This window comes from Castanea sativa, chromosome 6 (genome assembly GCF_040712315.1).
Source record: "Castanea sativa cultivar Marrone di Chiusa Pesio chromosome 6, ASM4071231v1".
NCBI lineage: Eukaryota > Viridiplantae > Streptophyta > Magnoliopsida > Fagales > Fagaceae > Castanea > Castanea sativa.
Window position 1 is genome coordinate 19,029,021 of NC_134018.1, and position 24,988 is coordinate 19,054,008.

General features: G+C 38.9%; 1 protein-coding gene across 1 annotated transcript; it reads left to right on the forward strand.

Annotated features, from left to right (window-relative positions):
• LOC142639062 (beta-glucosidase 18-like) lies at positions 1-16,460 on the forward strand. Its single transcript, XM_075813156.1, has 12 exons — positions 1-183; positions 387-453; positions 538-596; positions 1,431-1,506; positions 1,589-1,663; positions 1,866-1,953; positions 2,628-2,880; positions 3,027-3,142; positions 4,575-4,827; positions 4,934-5,036; positions 5,333-5,441; positions 15,937-16,460. The coding sequence occupies exons 1-12, from the start codon at positions 1-3 to the stop codon at positions 16,190-16,192; spliced, it is 1,638 nt and encodes a 545-aa protein (XP_075669271.1). The 3' UTR covers positions 16,193-16,460.
• The last annotated feature ends 8,528 nt before the right edge of the window (positions 16,461-24,988 follow it).

Sequence of the window (24,988 nt, forward strand, 5' to 3'; positions counted from 1 at the left end):
ATGGTTACAGTTGAAACCAAAATGACAATCACAACATCCCAGCTCTTTTTCCTGGTCTTCACAGCTATACTTTTCTCTTCTGCTCATTTTTCTGCTCAAAGTTCCAATGAAGACGAAGAAGATGTAAAAAAATCCCACTTCCCAGATGGTTTCCTCTCTGGAACAAGCACTTCATCATATCAGGCATTATTTCTTTTTCTTTTTCTTTTTCTTCCTCTGTTTAGTTACAAATGAGCTTCGTTGTAATTGTTCATAAAGTCAAAATTGCACAGTATATGTTTAATGTGAGGCTTAATACATATCTATACAACCCGCACACTTCAACGTCAATTTGGGGAATCACAAGTTGAGTCTGAGATTTCTTTGATGCAATTAATATGTTATAGGTTGAAGGTGCATTTCTTGAAGATGGTAAGGGTGCTAGCAACTGGGATGTATTTTGTCATGTTCCAGGTAAAGATACATATAAATATATAATCACTTTTCAGCTAAATGCACTTTGATCAATATTGACTGTTTGATTATTTTAATGTTCAGGAAATATAATGAATAATGAAAACGGGGACGTTGCTGACGATCATTACCATCGCTACCTGGTATAAAGCTTGACATTAATTTTTCAATTCACAAACGTTTGAATTAGTCGGAGAAAAACTTATTTTAAAATAAGAACAAAACTTACTTACAATACTTAGGTTACTTAGGTGTTTCATAGGTTATCTTCTTTAAGATTAATCAGCAACGTTTGTTTGTTTGTTTGTTTTTTTTTTTTTTTTTTTTTAAATGAAAGTGTATTTTTAGTTAAGTACAATCACATAACTAAATTTTAAGAGAGGAATCTAAAGAACCGCGTTTAATTACTGTAACTAAATTTTCCCTTTAAATTAATAAACTAATAAATTCTTGCATGATTTCTTGGGGGTAAGTCAGTTATGATATTTAGTGAATTTGGTTTCTGAAGTTTCAAACGGTGTAAAATGATCCAATTTGGTCTGTAAGCTAATATTGACGTGACATATTTTTAATGAAAATATTGCGACTTTTATAAAAAGAAGATAAATTTAATATAATAATTAAAAAACATATCTATATACATTACTTTAAAAATTATATGCTAGCGATCTATTGGATTAAAAAAAATGTCACAGGGCAAGCACGATTCACATGGCCACATTTTGAATTTCTCGATTAACTTATAGTGAGCTGTCATGGTGGCTACGTGACCTTTTTTAATCCAATTAGTCTGTGGGCATGTGATCTGTAAGTCATATAAACTATTTATTTTTGTAAATGTATCAAATTAATCAAATTATATATTATCGCGTAGATTGCTGTGTAAGTTGAAACTCTAATAAGGAAAAAATTAATAGAATAGAATGAAGTTCAATGACCAAAATGGTTGTCCATCCTAATTCCTTCAACATGCACAGGAAGACCTTGAGATAGTGCAGTCTTTGGGGGTAAATGCATATCGGTTCTCGATTTCTTGGGCAAGAATCCTACCTAGTATGTATCTGAATTCTGAACTTGTCATTTACCCAATGCCAATCCATAATTTTACCAACTCATTATTTCTTGACCTTAACAGGAGGAAGGTTTGGTGAAATTAACCCAAGAGGGATCATGTTTTATAACGAAATCATAGACAACTTATTGCTCAGAGGTAACCTTCTAGGTTTCTTTAAACAACTTCCATATCTTAATTTCTTTATAATTTGCCATTAACTTATTTCCAATAAAGACATTTAGAATTCAAATCGTTTCACCCAATTATCAAATTAAATATATATATATATATATTTACAATTTATGGTCTCGATTCTCAAAATAACAAATATAAGCAAAGGATTTGATGCATGATGTAGGAATTCAGCCATTTGTGACCATACACCACCATGACATTCCACAGGAACTCGAGGATAGATATGGGGGATGGCTCAACCCTCTGATACAGTATGTTTCAAGTCTCTATATTCTCTACATCGCAACATATACATTATCAAATAAATAAAATAAAATAAATTCTTCTTCAACCACATATTTTGTCACAACTTGATGATATGTTGCACTTGAATCCATCGCCTTTTCTCCACCATTCATAGTTGCTCATGTCATCAAGTTAAGACAAAAAATAAGAATAATGTTTTCAAGTTATGGCAAAAAATAAGAATTATGTTACATTGTTACGTGTATAACATTTTTACAACAAATTTTATGTACCAAATTATTATTACTTTTAATTTAAGTGTACAACTAAAATGACTTTTTGCCCACTAATAATAATTTACTACTTAAGATTTAATATAAAATTGTTGTAAAAGTATTGTGGACATAACATTTAAAAAAAAAATAACTCTTGAAACATTTAAACGCATATCGAATTTCACAACTTATTGACTTATATGATTATGTGTCTCTTGAATTGTGAAATTTGGTGTCAAAAAATACGTGTGAAAATTTGGCTTAATTTGCCATGATTTTTAAGGACCTCCCAGTTCCATTACTTTGCGTCCCACTCCTAAAGGAAAATATTCAAATTTTCTTAAAATCTTACCCTTTGTTTGTTTGTGCCTAATAATAATGAGTTATGTAGTTGAAACTTAAAATGTATGACGGCTTTGGTGTAGGAAAGATTTTGTGTATTTTGCCGAAATTTGTTTTGAGAAGTTTGGAGATAGAGTAAAGTTCTGGGCCACAATCAATGAGCCGGGCCTCTTCGTCAATAGGGCCTATATATGGGGAACATACCCACCGGGCCACTGTTCAAAGCCTTTTGGAAATTGTTCTTCTGGCAATTCTGACATAGAGCCTCTTAGTGCCATGCACAACATGTTGCTATCACATTCCATGGCTGTTCATTTATATCGTAAGCAATATCAGGTAACTTTTAGTGGGCAACAATCAACAAGGTTCTTATATATTGTTTTTGTTAACCAATACCAGTACGTATTTTCCATAGTATTATTAACATTATTATTCTTTGGTGTTTTGGGATTGTTAATTACTAAAGATTGATTTTCGCGCAGATGAAACATGGTGGGTTTATTGGGATCGTTGTAAATGCATTAATGTATGAACCCCTTACAGATGAAGAATTGGATCGGCAAGCTGTTAATAGAGCATTGGCATTCAATTTGTATTGGTAAGGATTAAATTTAGAAAAGCTCTAAAATTAGTAATTCTATTTAAATATTTACAAATTTATTTGAAAATAAATATAATTGATGTTATATAATAATATAATATATAAATATTTCTTAATTATGATTTTTATTTTATCACTTTATGTTTTAAAAATTGACATAATATTTTATTGATCTATGTAATAAAATTTATGATATTTTAACATCAACTTAAATTTTATTCCACATCATATGACTTTAGGCAGGTGATGTTCCTCCAAATTTTGAACAACGGTAAATATGGGGCTTTAATTAGGAGCATTAGGATAAGGTTAAGTTTGGGGTCGTACTAGAAATAGGTAAAACTTTGAGGTATTCATTTTTGCTTTTTTATTTATTTTTTTTTTTGGGGGGGAGGGTGTGGTGGACAAATATGCGTGTCTAATACTCTAATGAAGAAAAAAAAAATAGAGACATTTTAAATATGAGATGCCCTAAGATATGAAAGTGGGAGAGAGTGATGGGAAATACAAGAAAACAATGAAAGGATCAAGAGAACAGTAAGTTAAAATTGACTTGATTTTGAAAGCTAAGAGATTAAATAACACAATTACTAGTCGAAAGACTAAAAAGTGATGGGAAATACAAGAAAACAATGCAAGGATCAGGAGAACAGTAGGTTAAAATTGAATTGATTTTGAAATTTAAGAGATTAAATAACACAATTACTAGTTGAAAGACTAAATTAGTAATTTAATTAACATTAAAATAGTAGTGAACTTTTACTTTTACAAGATTCTTTAAATTCATAACTACTTTATGATGGTTTTACAAATATTACTCTTGAACTATGATATGAGTGTCAATTTGTTTTTTGGATTTTTTTAAATTTGCATGATTAAACATTGGATATTAGGTCTGTGAGAAATTAAATCAAATTCCTTTTAACATTTTCCCTTACATCTTAATAGATTTAACCGGATGACGTACACATAGTGCGCATACGAAATCCCTTAGGATTTAACTTGAAAATATTTACAAAATATTTGGTCTGTCACAACTTCAATATCTAGGAGCTTAGTTATTGAAATCCAAAATTGACACTCCTCTCAAAGTTCATAAGTGATATTTCTAAAAACTCACTACTTTTTAGTGCCATGTTTGCCTTTTAGGGTTTTTTTTTTTTTTAAATCCTTTTTATTAACAATTAATGACAGTTTTATTCCCAACTATTTGCGGTTGACTCTAAAACATAATTTGTTTCAATTTATTATAGAAACTTGTTTCAAACTCTAAATTCTTAAAGTGAACAATATATATATATATATATATATATATATATATATATATATATATATATATATATATCACTTTAAATTACTAATGCGACAGTAGTTTTTTTTTTTTTTTAATTAATGAGTTGGGACAGTCAATTTTCCTGTATACATGCAGGATACTAGACCCCCTAGTCTTTGGTGATTACCCTCCTGAAATGCGGCATATACTTGGAAGTGAATTGCCAAGGTTCTCCCCTAGAGAAAGAAAACTTATAGAAGGCAGTCTCGACTTCATCGGCATCAATCACTATTCAACTCTATATGCAAAAGACTGCACCCATTCTGCTTGTACTGATGGCGAAGATCGCCCAATCCAAGGCTTTGTAAACACCACTGGATATCGAGATGGCGTTGCAATTGGAGGACTCGTATGCTAAATGCTAATATAATTGTGCCCTAGCTAGCTAGCTATTCCTAATAAGGCTCCCTCTCTTATTTATTTTTACAATGTAAGGTTTCTTGTTTCTTTGGCAGACTGGATTGCCAAGGTTTTTTGTCGTTCCAGAAGGCATGGAGAAGATCATTGACTACGTAAAGAAAAGATACAATAACAAGCCCATGTTTGTGACTGAAAATGGTGAGTGTAATAGCCCACTATTTTATTTTTTCCCCCTCTAAAAAGAATGAATTAATTTATTCATGTAATTCTAGTTTCCTTTTTTTTTTTTTTTTGGAGAAACAAATGTAATTCTAGTTTCAAGTTTAATTATTTGACATTTTTACCTTAACATATAGCATTATTTGAAATGCTTTTTTTTAAAGCACCTATTAGGTGTGAAAAATGCCTCCTGCCTAGAATTCAAACCGTAAAAACTGATGGTAATGTCTCTTGAATTTTAAAGTGTGACATTTCAATCTTTAACTCATGTTCAGGATTTACGCCACCAAAGCAACAGAGTGAACAGGTGCAGGACTTACTAGAAGATATAGACCGAATCAAGTTTCATAAGGCCTACCTTGCTGCTTTGGCCCGAGCAATAAGGTGGGAATGAACTTCTTTCTTAAAATCAGAGGCCTACCTTGTTCCAACCACATGAATAATGTCTTTACTCAACGAATTGAAAGTTCAAATGAGACATTGGTTAAATGGCACGTGCATTTAATATATGTGTCATGTTTTTTTTTTTTTTTTTTTTTTTTATGTACATGTGAGTTAAGAGAAAGCACTAGGATAGCGCACCCCATCCAAGTTGATAGCGTCAACCCATCCAAGTTGATAGCGTCATACCCTTATTGTGTATTGTGGTATTTATATATATATATATATATATATATATATATATATATATATATATATATAAATACAGTAGAATTTTAATCTAATAACATTTGTTTCATGATTATCACTTTTTATTATTACGTCAAGATACCAATTAGTTTATATGTAGATTAGATTTAAATTTTGAACAAAATTCTAATTTGAGAACAAAAATTTTTACTAATTGAGCTAACTAGCTAGGACCCATTAAATTTTAATTGTAGTTAGAATATAGGATAGGTTAAAGTTTAAGCAACTCTCATAAATTAGCTAACTCAGAACAATCAGAAATTTAATATTTATTTTTATTTAAAAAACTAAAAGGTTATTTCTTTGTGCATATATGTAATATTTTCATGGTAGAAATTTATGTAAAAATATAAACCATTCTATTATTTGCTTAAATGATTTAAATTTATAGATAACATGATTTTTAGTCATCAATAATAATAATAATTGATAGTGACGTTTTTAAGAAGGCTGACGGGAATACACAACCCGTCAGCCAATCTCATTAGGATGCCGCCTTTTTTGGCGTTCAGGGCTATATCCCTTACGTAGCGGCAATAAGCTGACGGATCACGTGGACGAGACAGGGCTGACGACCTTGGCTGTAAGGTCCTTGGCTGACGTCCTTGGCTGACGGATCACGTTGACGTACATAAGCTAACGACAGTGTAGGAGGTACACGTGGGCTGACGACCTTGGCAGGTGAAAGCTGAAGGAGTAATCCAACTTTCATTTTTAGCCTATCTTGACTTCTGCTTATGTGAATATAAGGAAAGTTCTTGCGCTACACGTTCGACTTTAGTCAAGAAGATTCCTATAAGGAAAGGGCTCAATACAATAGGCAAAGATCCGCGAATTACTCTTTTAAAAGGAAAGTACTTCTTCACCAAGGCGCATATTTCGGCCACATACCACTATATATACCCCAAGACCCTCATGACCCAAAGGTACGCACATTTATCTCAACTCTGGCACTCTATGGTTGTTTAAAGATTCTAACTTGATCGTCGGAGGGTCTTTGGCCGGCACCACACCGGTGCTCTCTGTCGATCACCTACTTTCTCTTCGCAGATGTTGCATCAATCGGTGGAGTACTCGCAGCTTACTGGTGGTTTCTTCGGCATCATCAGTTGGCGCCGTCTGTGGGAAAGATAGAAATTCAGCCTTGCTCTATTCCTGAGACAAAAAGTTGTATGGTACTCACTCGATCGATTGCAACAATCAACAACCAAGGCGACGAACCGCATGCTACAGTGCTAGAAAGGCAAGTTCAGACGCTGGCTGCTGCCATCGAGCGTCTTACTAAACAAAATCACGACTTAGAAGAGCAACTACGGCAGGTGACCGCGCACCAAAGTGCACCGGGGGAGGACCAGGAAGTAGCAAGCCCAGAAGGGAGGAATGCCGTCAGGCCTGAAGGTAGCACTGCACCAACAAGGCTGGAGCGGCCCGAGACAAACCCGCCATCTGCCTCGGACTCCCTACCACCTCATATCACAGCCGAGATGCAGGAGATGAGGGAACGCATGGATATGATGATGAACGCCCTCAGAGGACGGGTATCCAGCAATTTGGACGACCTAGTTCATAGAACAGATTCGCCTTTCACAGCATTGGTGAATTCATGCCCCGTTCCTCCAAAGTTTCGCATGCCCCATGTGGAAAACTACGACGGATCCAAAGACCCATTGGACCACCTGGAGTCTTTTAGAACCCTAATGCATCTTCAGGGTGTACCGGATGAAATCATGTGCAGGGCTTTTCTTACCACCTTGAAGGGGCCTGCGAGGAATTGGTACACCAGGCTGACGCCTAATTCTATCGGCACCTTCAAGGAACTGGGCGCACAGTTCGTGTCACACTTTATTGGAAGTCATCGACACAAGAGGTCTATTGCGTGTATACTGGGCATTAAGCAGCGAGAAGACGAAACGTTAAGGTCCTATATAGCCCGCTTTAACAAGGAATCCCTCTATATAGACGATGCGGATGACAAGATACTTGTGACAGCATTCACGAACGGGCTACGAGAGGGTAAGTTCTTGTTCTCTCTATGCAAGAATGACCCGAAGACTATGTCCGATGTATACTACAGGGCGACGAAGTATATGAACGCGGAGGATGCCTTGCTAGCCAGAGACGACCATAAACCCAGAAAAAGGGAGAGACAGGAAGATACGAAACCCGATAATGGACAAAAAAGGGGGAAAACCAGAGAGGGACGAGATGATCGACGACCCAAGGCGCCTACAGGAAGGTACACGAACTTCACTCCCCTGAATGCGCCCATCGACCAAGTGTTGATGCAGATTAAAGACGAGGAAACTCTGGCCTTTCCTGGAAAACTGAAGGGAGATCCCAACAGGAGACCAAGGGATAAGTACTGCCGATTTCATCAAGACCATGGCCATGACACCGCTGATTGCTACGACCTGAAACAGCAAATAGAAGCTCTCATTAGGCGAGGGAGGTTACAGAGGTTCGTCAACAAAGAGAGGGCGGACCCGCCACAAAATCAAGCCCCTCGGCGAGATAATGATCGCCCCAGGCAACCCGTAGGAGACATAAGGATGATTGTAGGGGGCACCACGAGGGTCGGATCTTCCAAGAAAGCCCGAAAGACATACATCAGAATGGTCCAGAACGTCCAGTCGGCAAGTCCTGCGCTTGGAAGGTCACGGATTGGAAATCCCCCCATTGAATTCTCGGAAGTAGACGCCCAGCGCCTTCACCATCCCCACGACAACGCTTTGGTCGTCACCATACGGGCGGGAGACTACAACATACACCGAGTTCTCGTAGACAACGGTAGTTCAGCAGACATCCTTTACTATCCTGCTTTCCAACAGATGCGAATTGAAAGGGAGCGACTAACTCCCGTTAATGCCCCACTCATTGGCTTTGGAGGGGCGAGGGTACATCCACTTGGCACTGTCACTTTGGCGGTAACCGTTGGAGACTACCCACAGCAGGTCACCCGGAGCGTAACATTCCTGGTAGTCGATTGCTCGTTGGCTTACAATGCCATCATAGGACATCCAACCCTCAACTCATGGAAAGCCGTAACCTCGACATACCATTTGATGATAAAATTCCCTACTGATCATGGAATTGGAGAATTGAGAGGAAATCAGGTATCCGCACGAGAATGTTACGTAGCCATGATGGAGATGGACAGTCACATTCAAGCCATGAACATAGAAGAACGTCGGGTGGCGACAGAGCCCGTCGAGAGGCTCGAAGACGTACATCTCGACGAAGCCCACCCGGAGCGAACGACAAAAGTCGGAACCCTGGCCGACCCGGCAGTACGTCAGAAACTCGCAACTTTCTTGAAAGAAAACAAAGATGTATTCGCATGGAGCCACGAAGACATGCCGGGAATCGACCCGTCGGTCATAGTGCACAGGTTGAACGTGTCGCCATCTTTTCCGCCCGTCCGACAGAAGAAAAGAACCTTTGCCTAAGAAAGAGACCAAGCAATAGCAGAAGAAGTCCGCAAACTGCAAGAAGCGGGATTTATCAGGGAAGTGTATTACCCCGATTGGTTGGCGAACGTCGTAATGGTCAAAAAGAACAACGGGAAATGGAGGATGTGCGTCGACTTCATGGACTTAAACAAAGCATGAAGCCCTGATAGCAGGTTTAGACCTTGCTCAAGTTGTAGGGGCCACGAACGTGGTTGTTCATTGCGACTCCCAAGTCGTCACAAGCCAGGTAAACGGCGAGTACGAGTGCAAGGGTGAAAGAATGAAGAGGTACTGGGAGCAAGCAAGAAAGAGGATGGACGGGCTGCAAGCCAAAAAAGTCCAAATTCCAAGAGGAGAAAACGAACATGCCGACCGACTTTCCAAAGCCGCATCTGCGGAACCTATGACCACCATCGATAAGGTACTTTCTTTCATTCAGTCCTCACCATTAATTGACGTTGTCTGCATACAGGAAATTGGTTCCGAAAACAATTGGACCACGCCCTTGATCTCCTACCTAAAAGATGGCACGTTGCCTGATGAGAAGGAGGCTGCCAGGAAGCTGAAGGTCCGGTCTGCACGATTTGTCTTAATAAAGGACGTTCTCTACAAAAGGGGCTTTTCTCGACCATACCTAAGGTACGTGGACCCCGAAGAAGCAAGCTATACTATGAGAGAAGTACACGAGGGGATATGCGGCAACCATTCCGGGTCACGGTCATTGGTACAAAAGTTGATTCGGGCCGGATACTATTGGCCAACAATGCAAAATGACGCCCAGGTTTATGTGAGAGCTTGCGACAAGTTTCAAAGGTTCAGCAACATCATTCAGCGACCGGCGGAAGAATTGACCCCCATAACTGCCCCATGGCCATTCGCCCAATGGGGGTTGGATATCATGGGACCATTCCCGATGGCAGCAAGGCAGCTGAAGTTCCTCGTCGTCGGCATCGATTACTTCACCAAATGGGTTGAAGCTGAAGCCCTAGCCACAATCACTGAAAAGAATATTAGGGGTTTTGTATGGAGAAACATTGTCTGCAGGTATGGAATTCCAAGAGTCTTAATTTCGGACAACGGTAAACAATTTGACAACGACTCCTTCCGAGCCTTTTGTTTAGAGTTAGGAATCAAGAACCATTATTCCTCCCCAGCCCATCCTCAGGCAAACGGACAAGTAGAAGTCACCAACCGATCCTTGCTTCGAATCATCAAGACTCGGCTCGAGGGGGCAAAGGGCGTATGGCCTGAGATGCTACCCAGCGTGTTATGGGCATACAGAACGACAGTACGAACCCCTACAGGAGAAACCCCTTTCCAGCTGACATACGGAAGTGAAGCGGTCATTCCAGCCGAGATAGGACTCACAAGTTATAGGGTGGCCAACCACGACGAGGGAAGAAATGATCAAGAGCTTCGTTTACAACTGGATCTAATTGACGAAGTAAGGGTGGTGGCTGAGCAGAGACTCGCGCGATACCAGGACCTCGTAAGCAAGCACTACAACTCCCGAGTCAAGCACCGAGACTTCGAAGTCGGAGATCTTGTTTTAAGGAAAGTAATGGGCACAGCCAGAGATCCCACACAAGGAAAGCTCGGCCCGAACTGGGAAGGACCCTACAAGATCGCATCATGGCGAAGAAATGGCACCTATCACCTAGAGACTCTTGACGGGCAAAAACTGCGACACCCATGGAACGCCGAGCACCTCAGAAAGTACTACCAGTAGAAGATAGCAAGCAGAACGTTACTCCTCATTACCAGTTTATGATCCTTAATTATTTGTCTTAGCTTATTCTTGCCTACAGTATATTTTAAGTCCAAAGGGCTGAAAACTTATCTTCCCTATTTTTGAACAAAATTTTACTTATGCATTCATCATAATAAGAGGAGGTTCATTCAGAAACGACTAGTGAATTTTTTATGTCTTGACGAAAACAACAGGTTCCCTACATCTAAGTCCACAAAGTGGACGACCTGCTTGTAAGTCCACAAAGTGGACGGCCTACATCCAAGTCCACAAGGTAGACGACCTGCTTATAAGTCCACAAAGTGGACGGCCTACATCTAAATCCACAAAGTGGACGGCCTACATCTAAGTCCACAAAGTGGACGGCCTACATCCAAGTCCACAAAGTGGACGACCTGCTTATAAGTCCACAAAGTGGACGGCCTACATCTAAGTCCACAAAGTGGACGGCCTACATCCAAGTCCACAAAGTGGACGACCTGCTTATAAGTCCACAAAGTGGACGGCCTACATCCAAGTCCACAAAGTGGACGACCTGCTTATAAGTCCAAAAAGTGGACGGTCTACATCTAAGTCCACAAAGTGGACGGCCTACATCCAAGTCCACAAAGTGGACGACTTGCTTATAAGTCCATAAGTGGACGGCCTGCCTCTAAGTCCACAAGGTGGACGATCTACATCTAAGTCCACAAAATAGACGACCTATTCCAAAGTCCACAAAGTGGACGACTTGCTCCTAAGTCCAAAAAGTGGACGATCCCGTTGCTGAGTCCACCTAGTGGACGGCGTCATAAATAAGTCCACAAAATGGACAATCTTGCACCTAAAATCCACAAAGTGGACGATCCCAATCTAAGGACAACAAGGTGGACGGCCTCATTACTAGAAGGCCTTACCACCAAGCGCATAAGATGTACAAGGGCAATAAAATGCTGATATATTCCCTCTTGAGCTCGTCACCTTGCCATGATGCAACAAGGTGACAGTGTTATGCTCAAAGTGACGGTGTTATGTTCAAAGCGACGGCCTAATAACGGCGTTATGTTCAAAGATTAGCTGACGGCATTGTTCGTAGAAATAATGGGCGTATTGCCAAATGGATACGTCAAGCTAGATTAGCTGAAAGAAAAGGGTGACGCCGTTAAGAAACTAAGGCATACAATTAAGTTGCCCAACGACGTCGCCCATGAAACTGACGGAATGATAAAAAACGACCCTGAGTTTTCATGGAAAAGAAGCTGACGCCGTCATCAGTTCAGAAATTGAATTGAAAGAGAAAAATCCCGTCACCCCTAAGCTGACGAAGCTCATAACGAACATAATTCTGAATTACAATAAAAAACACACATACTTGAAGCATAAAATGACATTAAAATTAAAGTAAGCAATGTCTTTACAAAGGCCCAGAAAAATGGGCGTCAAGTACTACTACTCCGTCTACACTTCTCAAAAAAAGAAAAGAAAGCTTTAAGTTCATAGGGGAGCGTCAATGTCCCCCATCGTCTTCGGCAGTAAAAGGCTGGGCACAAGAGAGAGAAGGGCTGACGGCATTTGGGTCGCCATTGTGAGGATTTGGAGTCAGAGTGACGGAGTGATCCGCAGCTGGCTGGGCTAGGACGACGCTGTTGTCTCTCTGATTATTGTCGTCAGCTTCTTCATGAACGGCATCGCCTGCAGGGGTTGACGGGATGGACTCATCCATTGAAATCCTTGACAAATCCAAGTCAGGATAGACAGATTTCACTTGCTTCAAGCAGTCCTCGAACCCGTCCCCGTAGTAGGCAACACAAGCGTCTATAAAGGCTGACGAATCCTTGAACTCCGCCACAGCGTCATTCCTAGCCGTCTCCACTTGGACTAGGATGGACCTCAACTCCTTCTCCGCCGTCACCTTGGCCTCCGTTTCCATCTCCCGTCGGCGGGTCTCCTCCGTCAGTTTTTCCTTGTAATCCTTCAGCTCCGTGCCCAAGATGCAGTTCGCATGCTTGAACTGCGCCTGACCGTCAGCTAGGTACTTGATGCGCTCGTTCAGACGGGTGATCACCCCTTCCTTGGCAGAGCACCTGCTTGACAGTGCCTTCATGCGAACCATAGCCTGAAAGAAAAAGGGGACAAGACAACGTCAGGGTATAAAAAGTTGGTCGGGCACCAAAGTAGAAAGCGAGACTCACTCTAGTAAGGTCGAAAAGGCCTGACGCCTTTATCTCGTCAATAGTCTGCTCGGCACAAGGGTCCATTTCCTCATCCTTCAAAATGGACTCCGTCACCTCTACAGCGTAATCTTTATGGGTCAGCAGGCGACGGGCAGACCCCTGGGAGATAGGGCCTGACGAGGTCATGGGCCCCTTTCCTGCCCCATGAACGGGCCTGGGAGGCGACGGTCTTCGTGAAGACTTGTCCCCGGGAGTTGGGGCAGTTTTCTTCCCTGGACGGTCTTCCCTACCGTCGGGTTTCCTCTTGGCCGCGACCTTCTCGACGGGCCTGAGGGCTGACGGTGGGGTTGACCCACCCCCAGCCTTCTCTTGCTGCTTCTTCTTGGCCGCAGCGGCAGCTCGAACCCGTTGTCTAGCTGACTCCATTTCTGCAAAGAATAAGGGTCAGAAAGAGACAGCGTTAGGATAAAGACGAAGTTAAAAGACACTTACGACGACGGGAATAAGCGTTCAATTTGCAAGCTTCCTCCATCGGTTCAGGACCCCCACAATATAAGTGAAGAGTATCTAACGTGATTAGATCCCGACACTTCCTCTCGTCCAAAGGAATGGCCGTCACTCGACGAATGAACTCCTCTTGCTCCTCGATAATACGTGGACGATTGTTAGCTGCAATGAAAAGTGACGGGTTAGGATAGCAAAAAGTAGACGAGGCGAGAAGGGTCGACGAGATTAACCTGAATCTCTAACATAAGCCCATGTGTTATCAAAACCATTGGGCATTGACTCCCACTCCTCCTGACGACATACCCAATTTGTTCCTTCTACAAAGAAGTATCTGCCCTTCCACTTCCTATTGGAGTCGGGCATATCTGACACTAACTTCAACTCCTTATCCCTCACTGCAAAATGATACACTCCTTTTGACGAGGAAATGTGCTGAGGACGATAACACCAAAAGAACTCGTCCAAGGTCAGCTGACGGTTCCCGCCGCTCAGACGACCCCACAAGATCTCGGCACCAATGAAGGTTCGTCAAGCATTGGGGGCAATCTGGCTGACGGATATCCCGAGAAAGTTAGCCAATTGACGGTGTAATGCCGTCAGCGGCAATCTCAGTCCGGCCGCGAACATGGCGTCATACATGCTGACGTCCGTGGTTCGTCCCGAGTAACACCTCTCACCCTCCTCAGGCAGACGGATGGGAATGTCGTCTGGTATTTGGTAACGGAACCGCAAACTTTTGAAAACATTCTCCGACATCGTCGGGAGAAAATTGTTGACGGACCACTCTGAGGGTAAGATGAAGGGACGGTCATCACCAGAGGATCCCGAGGTGCTCACTAAGGCTTCCTCGTCACCGTCACTCTCACCTCCGTCACTGCTACTTGCCCTTCCACGAACCCCCTGGTCTTTATCGGCTACCCCTTCTTCATCACCGTTCACCTCACTTCCTCTAGAACTCTCTACTTCACCGTCAGAAGGAGTTGACGATTCTCTTTCTGACAACCAGGATAGGCCCTCCGCGGGCTCACGACCTGATGGGAAAACTTCGTCGTAACCCGCTCCGTCGCGGATTGACGATTGATCACTCGGCGTCTCCCTAGACATCTGACTACCTACAAACGACGGGTTTTTCTAAGATCCTAGGCAGACGACTTCACTAAAGGGCGTCACTAGAAAAAGTAAAGAGGTAAAGTAAGGAAAACTTACGTGTAGGAGGACGGTCTCAAGAAGATGACGGTTGCACGATCAACGGTGTGATAAAATTGGCAGTGACGAATTCTCTCTCAAGATGAACAAGGCGAAAAAAGTGGAAAAAAGGTAAATAGTGAGGTATATATAGGAGAGAGAAGGCGCGAAAGACGAAGCGACACACCCGTCCAGACACGGAGCCAATCATTCTACGCCATGTGTCCCACCATTTAATGAAGATGGCACAAACTACCATGCACGAGCCATTTCCCCAATAACGAGAACTCCATGACCCGTCACTCATATCTGACGGGGTGATGGAGTGGGGGGCAGTTGATAGTGACGTTTTTAAGAAGGCTGACGGGAATACACAACCCGTCAGCCAATCTCATTAGGATGCCGCCTTTTTTGGCGTTCAGGGCTATATCCCTTACGTAGCGGCAATAAGCTGACGGATCACGTGGACGAGACAGGGCTGACGACCTTGGCTGTAAGGTCCTTGGCTGACGTCCTTGGCTGACGGATCACGTTGACGTACATAAGCTAACGACAGTGTAGGAGGTACACGTGGGCTGACGACCTTGGCAGGTGAAAGCTGAAGGAGTAATCCAACTTTCATTTTTAGCCTATCTTGACTTCTGCTTATGTGAATATAAGGAAAGTTCTTGCGCTACACGTTCGACTTTAGTCAAGAAGATTCCTATAAGGAAAGGGCTCAATACAATAGGCAAAGATCCGCGAATTACTCTTTTAAAAGGAAAGTACTTCTTCACCAAGGCGCATATTTCGGCCACATACCACTATATATACCCCAAGACCCTCATGACCCAAAGGTACGCACATTTATCTCAACTCTGGCACTCTAGGGTTGTTTAAAGATTCTAACTTGATCGTCGGAGGGTCTTTGGCCGACACCACACCGGTGCTCTCTGTCGATCACCTACTTTCTCTTCGCAGATGTTGCATCAATCGGTGGAGTACTCACAGCTTACTGGTGGTTTCTTCGGCATCATCAATAATAATAATAATCATCATCATCATCATCATAAAGAAGGGTGGCCAAAAATCTCTCTTTGCTTCTAATTTTATTGCTATACTTGATTAATATCAGAATAAGAATTTGGTTTGGATGATATTGACAGGAATGGAGCCGATGTGCGAGGATATTTCATATGGTCCTTGATGGACAACTTTGAATGGGTACATGGTTACAAAAAAAGGTTTGGACTTTACTACGTTGATCGCCAAACGTTGAATCGCACTCCGAAACGTTCTGCTAGATGGTTTACAAGTTTCCTTACTAACAATAGTCACAGCAATAAAGATAAATTTTGGAGAGACTCGTTCAGAAACAAAGACATGCTTAAAAGATCAGGGGATAAGAAAGCAGATATATAATTATATCATAAAATCATTCTGATTTGCTGTTTATTATTGTTCTCTTATTCTTGTGGTGCACAGCCATTGTTTATTTGATTAGATGATACCGAATAAGCAGTAAGCTTCACCAAATACAAAATGTTAGAAGATGCAGTAAGCATGATGTTAAAGATAAAGAATAGTGCAAAATGTTGTGGCAATGTCTCCCTCTATTTCGGTGTTACATTTTTTGTTATGAACAGCAATTATCAAAGAGGTTTGTACTTATAATTTAATTTTATCAAAACATATCTATTAGACCAGCTTTATTATGGACTGAATATTGGGCTGTAAATAAGTACTATATATTCATGATGAGTGTAGGAAAGATATGATTTAAAATGAGAAATCTGTTTTAAAATAAGGGTGGCCCATATTGATGAAAAGATGAAGGAGAGTCATTTGAGATTATTTAAGTATGTTTTGTCATAATTAAGAGTGGGTAAGAGATGTCATGTTATCTCCATAGTGAAATAACTAAGTCATCCACAATTTAATTGTCTCTTTGAATTGAGATCTTGGAATCTCCAATTAGTTAGATAAGGGGTTTTTTTTTTGGTGATTTTCTAAACTCATTCCCCTCCATGGACAATTTCTCACTCTCTAGTCAAATCTTTTTTAATGGATCTGCTATATGACTTTTTAAGTCGATTGAAATATTCCTTTTGAGAGAAATTGCTTCACTATTTTGTTTCTATCTACATGTCAAGAATTATCATTGTACATATGACTATGCCCCGCCAATCATTGATTGGCCATCACAGTTTATACAAATAGGAGGCATAGGTTTCATCTACATTGGCATGTCCTCTAGGACAACAAAATCATTCTACTTCTACTCATGCTTTAATCAAAGTGATAAAGTTTGATTTTGTTGTCGACCTAGTAATGCAGGTTTGTTTAGAATATTTCCTAGATACAATTGCACCACCAAGTGCAAAGATATATCCACTTATGGATTTTGTTACTTATGTATCTTTTAAGATATATCCACTTACGAATTTTGTTACTTTTATATCTTTTATATCAAATATCACGTTCGCATCATTGTACCCTTCTAGTTTATTTGGATACCTAGTGTACCATAATCCATCGTTTAGGGTGTATTTCAAATACCTTAGTCCTAACTATTTCCTACTAGTGGTCTTCCTCTAGGTCACTTGTGTATCTACTCAACTTGCTAACAAAGTACATACACTATGCTTGTCAAGTGTAGTTCATTATGTACATAAGACAATCAATTATTCTAGCTAAGATGTAAATTTACATCCATAGGTGCTCTCACTGTACTACCATCATTATCTCCTGAATTTCTCAACTATTTTCTTAATACAATGTGGTTGAGATAAGATGAGTCCATTTGATATTATAGTAATCTTCATTATTAGTATCACACCAACAATACCTAAATCCTTCAGTTTGAACTTATCAATCAAAATCATGTTGGTATCTCTAATTAATTATGTCATTATTGCTACCTATAATGAGTATATCATCAACATAGAGACACATAATGATATAGCCACTTGTAGAATCCTACATATACACTTTTCACATTTGTTAATACTAAACTCATTTAACATCATTGCATTGTCAAATTTTCAATGTCTTTGCTTTAAACCAAACAAAGATTTAACAAGAGCCTACACACCTCTTTTTTTTTTTTTTTTTCTCTTGTACAGAAATAATGAACCCCTAATGTTGTTCCACATAAATTTACTCATTCAATTTGCCATTCAAGAATGTAGTTTTGATTTTCATTTGATGTATATCAATGTTATGCAATGCTTCAAATGACCAAATTAACCTAGTGGTGGATATAGGTTGCTTACATGTCCGCTTTTGAGATCTAATATGTACTCCGTATAGACCATATCATATCATTTATGTTAGAATTATAATGATAAGCTGACCAGAGGTCAAATACTATTTTAAAAATTCAAGAATTAAATTTACTTAATTGATAATTGAAGGACTAAATTGAACTTTGTTCTGTAACTAAAGGACCGAATGAGTATTTTAGACTTTTACTTATTTTTAAAGATTTGGCGTGGTAAGATATTATTGGATCATGCCAAAAGTAGCCCAATCCAAGAATTTTGTAGTTCAATTGACACTTCCTAGTATTTTTAATAAAAAAGTCTAAGTTCAAATCTTTTATTTCTATTGTAATTATTAAATTATATAAAGCTAGATAGTGGAAAAATAGTTTAATTTATATTGTAATTAATCCAAAATTGAACCTCATTTTTTTGTCCTTTTTTTTTATTTATAGATTCCTAGACAAGAAAAGTTTTTATTTAAAAAAAAAAAGAAAGAAAAGAAAAAGAAAGTACTGATTTTTTCTGTGTTTGCCACACACTGAGGTATAAGTGGAAATAAACTGTCACCGTCACCGTCTAGCCTAATTTTCCTAAAGCGATATTGATTCCGTCATTTTTTCTTTTTTTTTTTGGAGAATCGATTCCGTCATTTTAAAGCGCTAACCAGAAAAGGTATACCTGGAGTTGGTCTGGCTGGGGTGGATTGCTTCTTTTTTTTTTTTTTTTTATCACCCCTTTGTTCTGATACGATTTGAATTTAAGTTCTATCGTAATAGATATGATCCCACCTTTTAATGACTTGAATCAACTATTGAATAAGATTTTTTTGAATTAATTAGTACACTCTAAATTTCTTAAATAATCAATATCTAAATTATGGATAATATGAAAATATCTAAATCATTTAGTTTACTTTTAATAGATATATGATTTAAAAAAAATTATGATAGAATTATCCTATAAAAGATAAATATTCTACCTAAAAAAAAAAATTTAATCCGGATCTTTTTTTTTTTTTTTTGAGTGGTGCTTTTGTGGATAATGGCATTACTTTTTGTTGTCAACTTTGTCATTATGCATGAATTGCCTTGGATACCTTCAGTAACGCCAGAAGGCCCAGAACCATGAACTAGATAAGACACTTTCTTTTGTATTTTATTTGGGGAGAAAAAAAATCTGAAACCACAGGTTGCTAAAATTCCATAAAATGAATTATTGTACGGATTGGAGAAAGGTGACCATGCGTGGCAGGCACGACCCAGTTCAAGACTGTTAGTTGGGACTGGTTGGGACTGGGAGTTAATACAATTAATCAATTATCTGGAACACCAACCTTGCAGAGCGTGAAGACAATCTAACACTATCCACATTCCTCGGCTCTTGCCTATCCTATTTCACACTCAAAAACAACATATAATGTAATCCACAAATATAGAGAGTTAAAGACTTAGAATCAACTAGTGGAGGTAGAGGACCATTGTGACCAAAAAAAGAAGGCGAAATGCAAGAGAGAAAAGGAGAAAGAGGGACATGAGCTTTGGAATAGAGATAGCGATGGCAGTAATGGGGTTATGGGCATTATATTTAAGGCCGATGGTGATGAGATTCGCAGGAGAAATGGCAGAAGTGATGGGCTACGCAATCTACCACCTATTGAGAGGCAGGCCTTCTTTTGCTTTCTCTACCTATCTTCCTTACTCGTCTTCTTTTCTTTAATTACAGAGGAGACATGGTATATATATTTATGTAGCTAGGTCACTGGATTTATATTAAAGATGAACAAGAAGCAGCTATAACAGTACATGAATTAGAAAATTTACCTTTTGCCATTTTTATCATGGCACAAAGTCTCTTCAGGTCCTCCATTCCACTGCCACTGCTTGCTCTTCTTGATATCGATGCTGATGAAGGAGTTGATGACAAAAATCATAGGCTTGCTCTTCTTGTAGAGTAATGTTTATTTCATACACTTATTTACACATATATTACACACACACACAACTTTTGCATAAAAATTATAACTTGAAGTCATCATTTTAGTTCAAAAGGTCGAGTGTGTGTACTGCGTATATAAATGACTATGTGGAATAAACATTTCCATATTGTTATACAACAATGTTGTAAGCTCATGTTTAACATGAAAAGCTTTCATATTTGTAATGAATATAGAGCATGATAAGATGTTATGAGACATTGATTCTTGGTTTTCGTTATCCTCTTAATTGCTAATTTTATATTTTTATTTATTTCAAATTGAATTGTAGGAGAATTACTATTCTTTCATAAAATTTTAGTCACTTTGATGAGTCGCATCAAATAATATGGTTATTTTCAAAAGTAACACGAGTTAACAAGACGACATTTGGAGTGCAATAAAGGGTCCACTGAAATTATTCATCTTAAATTATTAGATATGTTTTGTCACTACTTACAAAATCTCATAAGAAACACTGGTTCAGAAAACCCCCCCCCCCCTATTTTACTGCTAATTAATAGCAATTTTAAGTTAAATACAAAATTAAGTACAATTAACTAGCCAATTGATATATGCATAGCTACACAATTACATAAAAGCAAATCAAACAATCATAAGCACCCAAAAACTACAAAGTGTTTACAGAGAGAAAAAAACCTTATTGATACCTGTTTTTGATAATCCAAGCCCAAAGGCCCAATAGGAAGAAAAGCCCAAACCAGCCCAAAGAATGGATTGAAAATGGACAAAGACGGCAAATGGGCCACACCCCAAAAGCCCGAAAAGTAAAAAAATACAACCCAAGCAATGGTCCAAAGAGAGAAAGTACCCATGGAAATTAGAGAATAAAGCCCAAAGTGGGCTCATTGGCCCTCTTTAAGATAAGGGTAGTGCATAGGAGGCAGCCATGGTAGAATGGCCCTCCTTGAAGAGTAAGAATAGGCCTTCAAGAGGCCGAAGAATAAAAGAATAAGAAAAGGCACAGCAGAGTCACCTAGCAGAAACCAATGAGAAGTAAGGAAAAGGGCACCAAGAGCTAATGGGCTCAACCTAGCAAAATGAAATGTGGCAAGCCCAAGAAGCCCACGTTACTCTTGTGCAAGGGACACAGATAAAACTCTAGATTTCACAAGAGCAAAGGGCAACGAAAAAAAACCAAGCAATAGTGGCAAAAAACGCATGGGAAATGAAGAGAAAAAATGCAAGGAAGAAAACAACAATATGGGATAGTCAAAGTACCACTAACTTGTAACCCAGTCAATGTAAGGGAGGTGGGACCCATGGCTAGAGAGATTACAAAGAGGATGGTTTGGTGGAAGGGGAAAAAGAGCCTAGTTTCGGTATTCTGATAGGACCTTTTTGGGAGATACTCTGTTGGGAAAGTATCTTTACCAAAACGGGTAATAACCTAGCCAGGATTGTCTGATGCATAATAAATAGAGAAGGTAAAAAGGGACTTATAGGGCTTTGCCATTCGGAAAGAGAGAGGAAGAGAGGTATTCACAGTAGATTGGGTCTTGCCTAAAATAAGAAAGAGCTTTTCGTAGAGTGAGTAGTGGAGGAGAGAGAAAGCCCTTGCCCTCAGTCAAAAAAGTAGTGGGATTGAACCCATTACATACAGCTAGAAGGTAGTGGGCAATCTCCTAGCGTGGTATGTCTATAGTAGACAAAGATAGTTAATGAAGAACAAAGATAAAAAGGAGAAAACACATAGACTTGAGTTGGGATATAAATAGGAACAATACCCATAAGGGAAACAACACAGTAACCTATGTAATATGAATAGGGAATTGAAAGTGAAAGAAGAGTAAAGGGAAACAAGAAGTGAAACTTAAGAAAAAGAGAAGAGTAACTATGGTAGAAACAACATGCATCACTAGGCAATCTTTTCCCTCCCTCACATAACAAAACCAAAATCTTTGTAATCTCATTTGAAAAAGTAGCTATTTTGACCTATTCTCCAAATCCCACAAATTTGTAGTTTCCTATGGTGATAAGGTTGTGTAAGTTGGAGTTTGGAATCTTTTTAGTTTACATCCTACAAAGATTCCTTTTTTACGTGCATTATTATGTCTGGCATTCTAACTATGCATAACCGCTAATGGAATATTTGGACTAATAATCATTCTGCTACTCTATATTTATATAATTTTGTTTTGGAGTGTTTGTCTTGTGCATAGATTGGTTCTAGGAGAATCTCGCGAAGAGAGTCAGGCCCAACTCCCTTACCCTTTCTAGAAACTTTCTACAAAGGCATGAAAATGCCCCTACAAACCCATACAGTACAAAAATACTTTCCAAGGCATATAACACCAACCAATTTACTAGTAAGAATAGTTTCAATACTTCACATTTACAAACTCTCCAAGATATTTAAATGAAATAATATTCAAGCTCCCCTGAAATGACAAGCGAGGGTCAAGCAAGACTCACTCTGCCTAACTAATTCTCAGATTTTGGTAACTCGCTTAACATATTGCCAGACATCCTAATCTCTCTCAATTGATTCTTTAGTCAACGGCTCCATTTACAGCAATTGGACTCTCATCTTAAATACAATCATACCCAAAATGTACAAATACATGAAAGTTTATTTGCATGAAAATACACAGAAATTTGACATATTTTCAACACTTAAATTCCCAACACCTCATATTCATACATGCCAATTACATTATATTTGAATAAAGTTTACCATGAACTATTTATCTCTTTATTTAAGAGGAGTTTAAATGGCTAAATATAACTAGAGAATGTAAATATGAGTTAACATGGATATATTTGAATTATATTAGATAAGAGAATATATGCATATGAATTTAAAAGGTTTGATGTGATAAATACACAATTGAAAGGTGTAAATATGATGCTTTGAATTTATGCTTCATATAAATTTGTTACATTTTAGGTTACATATCTTGGCTAATTCCCATATATAACAAAACAAGTGAGGTTTGTATTAAAATAAATATAGAGTTTGGCTTTAAACATGTTTGGAGTCTTGGGTTCTAACCATCAATAGAAAGATGACATTTATAATTGTCTTATACGATACACATGATTCATGTTAGGACATATGTGAATCATGTTAGGAATATATATCAATATAGAATTGACTAATCATTTGACAAAACGCGTTTTACTTGTAAGTGGGTAGCTCTAGGATATGTTTAATACTTCAAGAAATAATGTTTCAAGTTCAAGTGTTAAAACCATGCAAATCTGTCCAATAATCAAGTAAAGAAGTGCTGGATTTTAAAACTCGATAGTTAGCTCGATAGATAGAATCTATCGAGGTTTATAAGGCAGTTTTAGCCCAATACTCGAAAATTGATTGATAGATAAGCTATCTATCGAGATTTATGAAAATCATAATTTTTAGTTCTGATTTCATTCCAATCCGTGAGTACATGTTTAGGCTTTCTTTTCTCACAACCCTAAACATATATAAGGATTATTTTAAGAGCCGTCAAAGGTTGTACAATTGCGCGAGTGTGAAGCAAAGTTTGCTTTTTGTAAATTGTGACTAGAGACAGAATTTTCCCTAGTTCATCTTTCTCTTGAAGAAACTACTGCGTTTGTACACCGTTGAGTTTTATGACCAAGGAGTTTTGTGATCCTCATCGTGTTGATGAACTAAAGAACTTTGCAACCAACATCTTTCTCAGGTTGGTGATTATGTCACATACTAGGATCTGTGCATCTATTGGTTAGTCACGTACTGGGAGTCGTGCATTGAAAATGAGAGATTGTTATTATAGAACAAGTCTAATTGGGTACTGGGGTAAGGGTTCAACTGTAGATTGGTATAAGGTACTGGGATTCCTTTACTTATAATCGCTTGTTTTGATAATAGTAGATTCTAGGGAGTGGTGACCTTAAATTCACCCGGTGGGGTTTTGCCTTGGTGGTTTTCCCCATTCGTAAACAAATTACCCGTGTCAAATTTAATTTCTGCTGCATTCAATTATTTGGTGATTTGTTTGTGCTACCACGCGTTATGCATGTTAATTGGATTAATTAATTAACTTGGCTAATTAATCAATTAATTTATCACAAAAGGTCAATACATTCTTGGTCTATCAAGTGGTATCAGAGCAAACACACTCTGATTATGGTTAATCTTTGCTGTGTGATCCATTAACATCTGTTTGTCATGGATAGAGAACAGTCACTCATTATACCTCATTTATTTGATGGCACTAACTATGCATACTGGAAAGTACGAATGAGAGATTCCTTGTAGTCTTTAGATGAGAAAGTGTGGCAAGCTGTGGAGATAGGCTGGACTAAGCCGAAGGAAGCGTCGGCCAATTATGATGATGTTATAATCAAGGTGGCAAACTTCAACAGTAAGGCATTGAATGCTTTATTCAATGCGGTCACGAATAAGGAATTTAAGAAGATATCATCTACAGAAATTGCAAAGGAAGCACGGACCATCCTCCAGACAACCTATGAAGGAAGGAACCAAGGCTGTCAAGGATTCAAAACTTCAGAGGCTTACTACAAGCTTCGAAGAGATCAAAATGGAGGAGGATGAGTCATTCAATGAGTTTCATGCCAAGCTCAAAGACATAATGAACTCAGCCTTTAATATTGTGAAAACCATTCCCGAACCCAAGATTGTTAGAAATGTGCTCAGATCTCTACCCAAGAGATTTCATGGCAAGATCACCGCGATTGAGGAATCAAAGGATATTGATAAAATTCCTACGACAAAGCTGGTTGGCAATTTGCAGACCTATGAGTTGGGTTTGTCTAGGATCGGAAAATCGAGCAAAAGTAAGAGCATGACACTGAAGGCCAAAAGCAATGACACCAATGAGTCTTCTGATGATGAAAATTCTAAAATGAAATCCTACATCACCAGGCAATGGGAAGGGCTTCGACAAGGACCGTAATCAATCTAATTCTTCTCAGTTTAAGAGCTAAGACAAAGGGAAGAAGGATGCTTGAGATAGTGGTCAGTACACT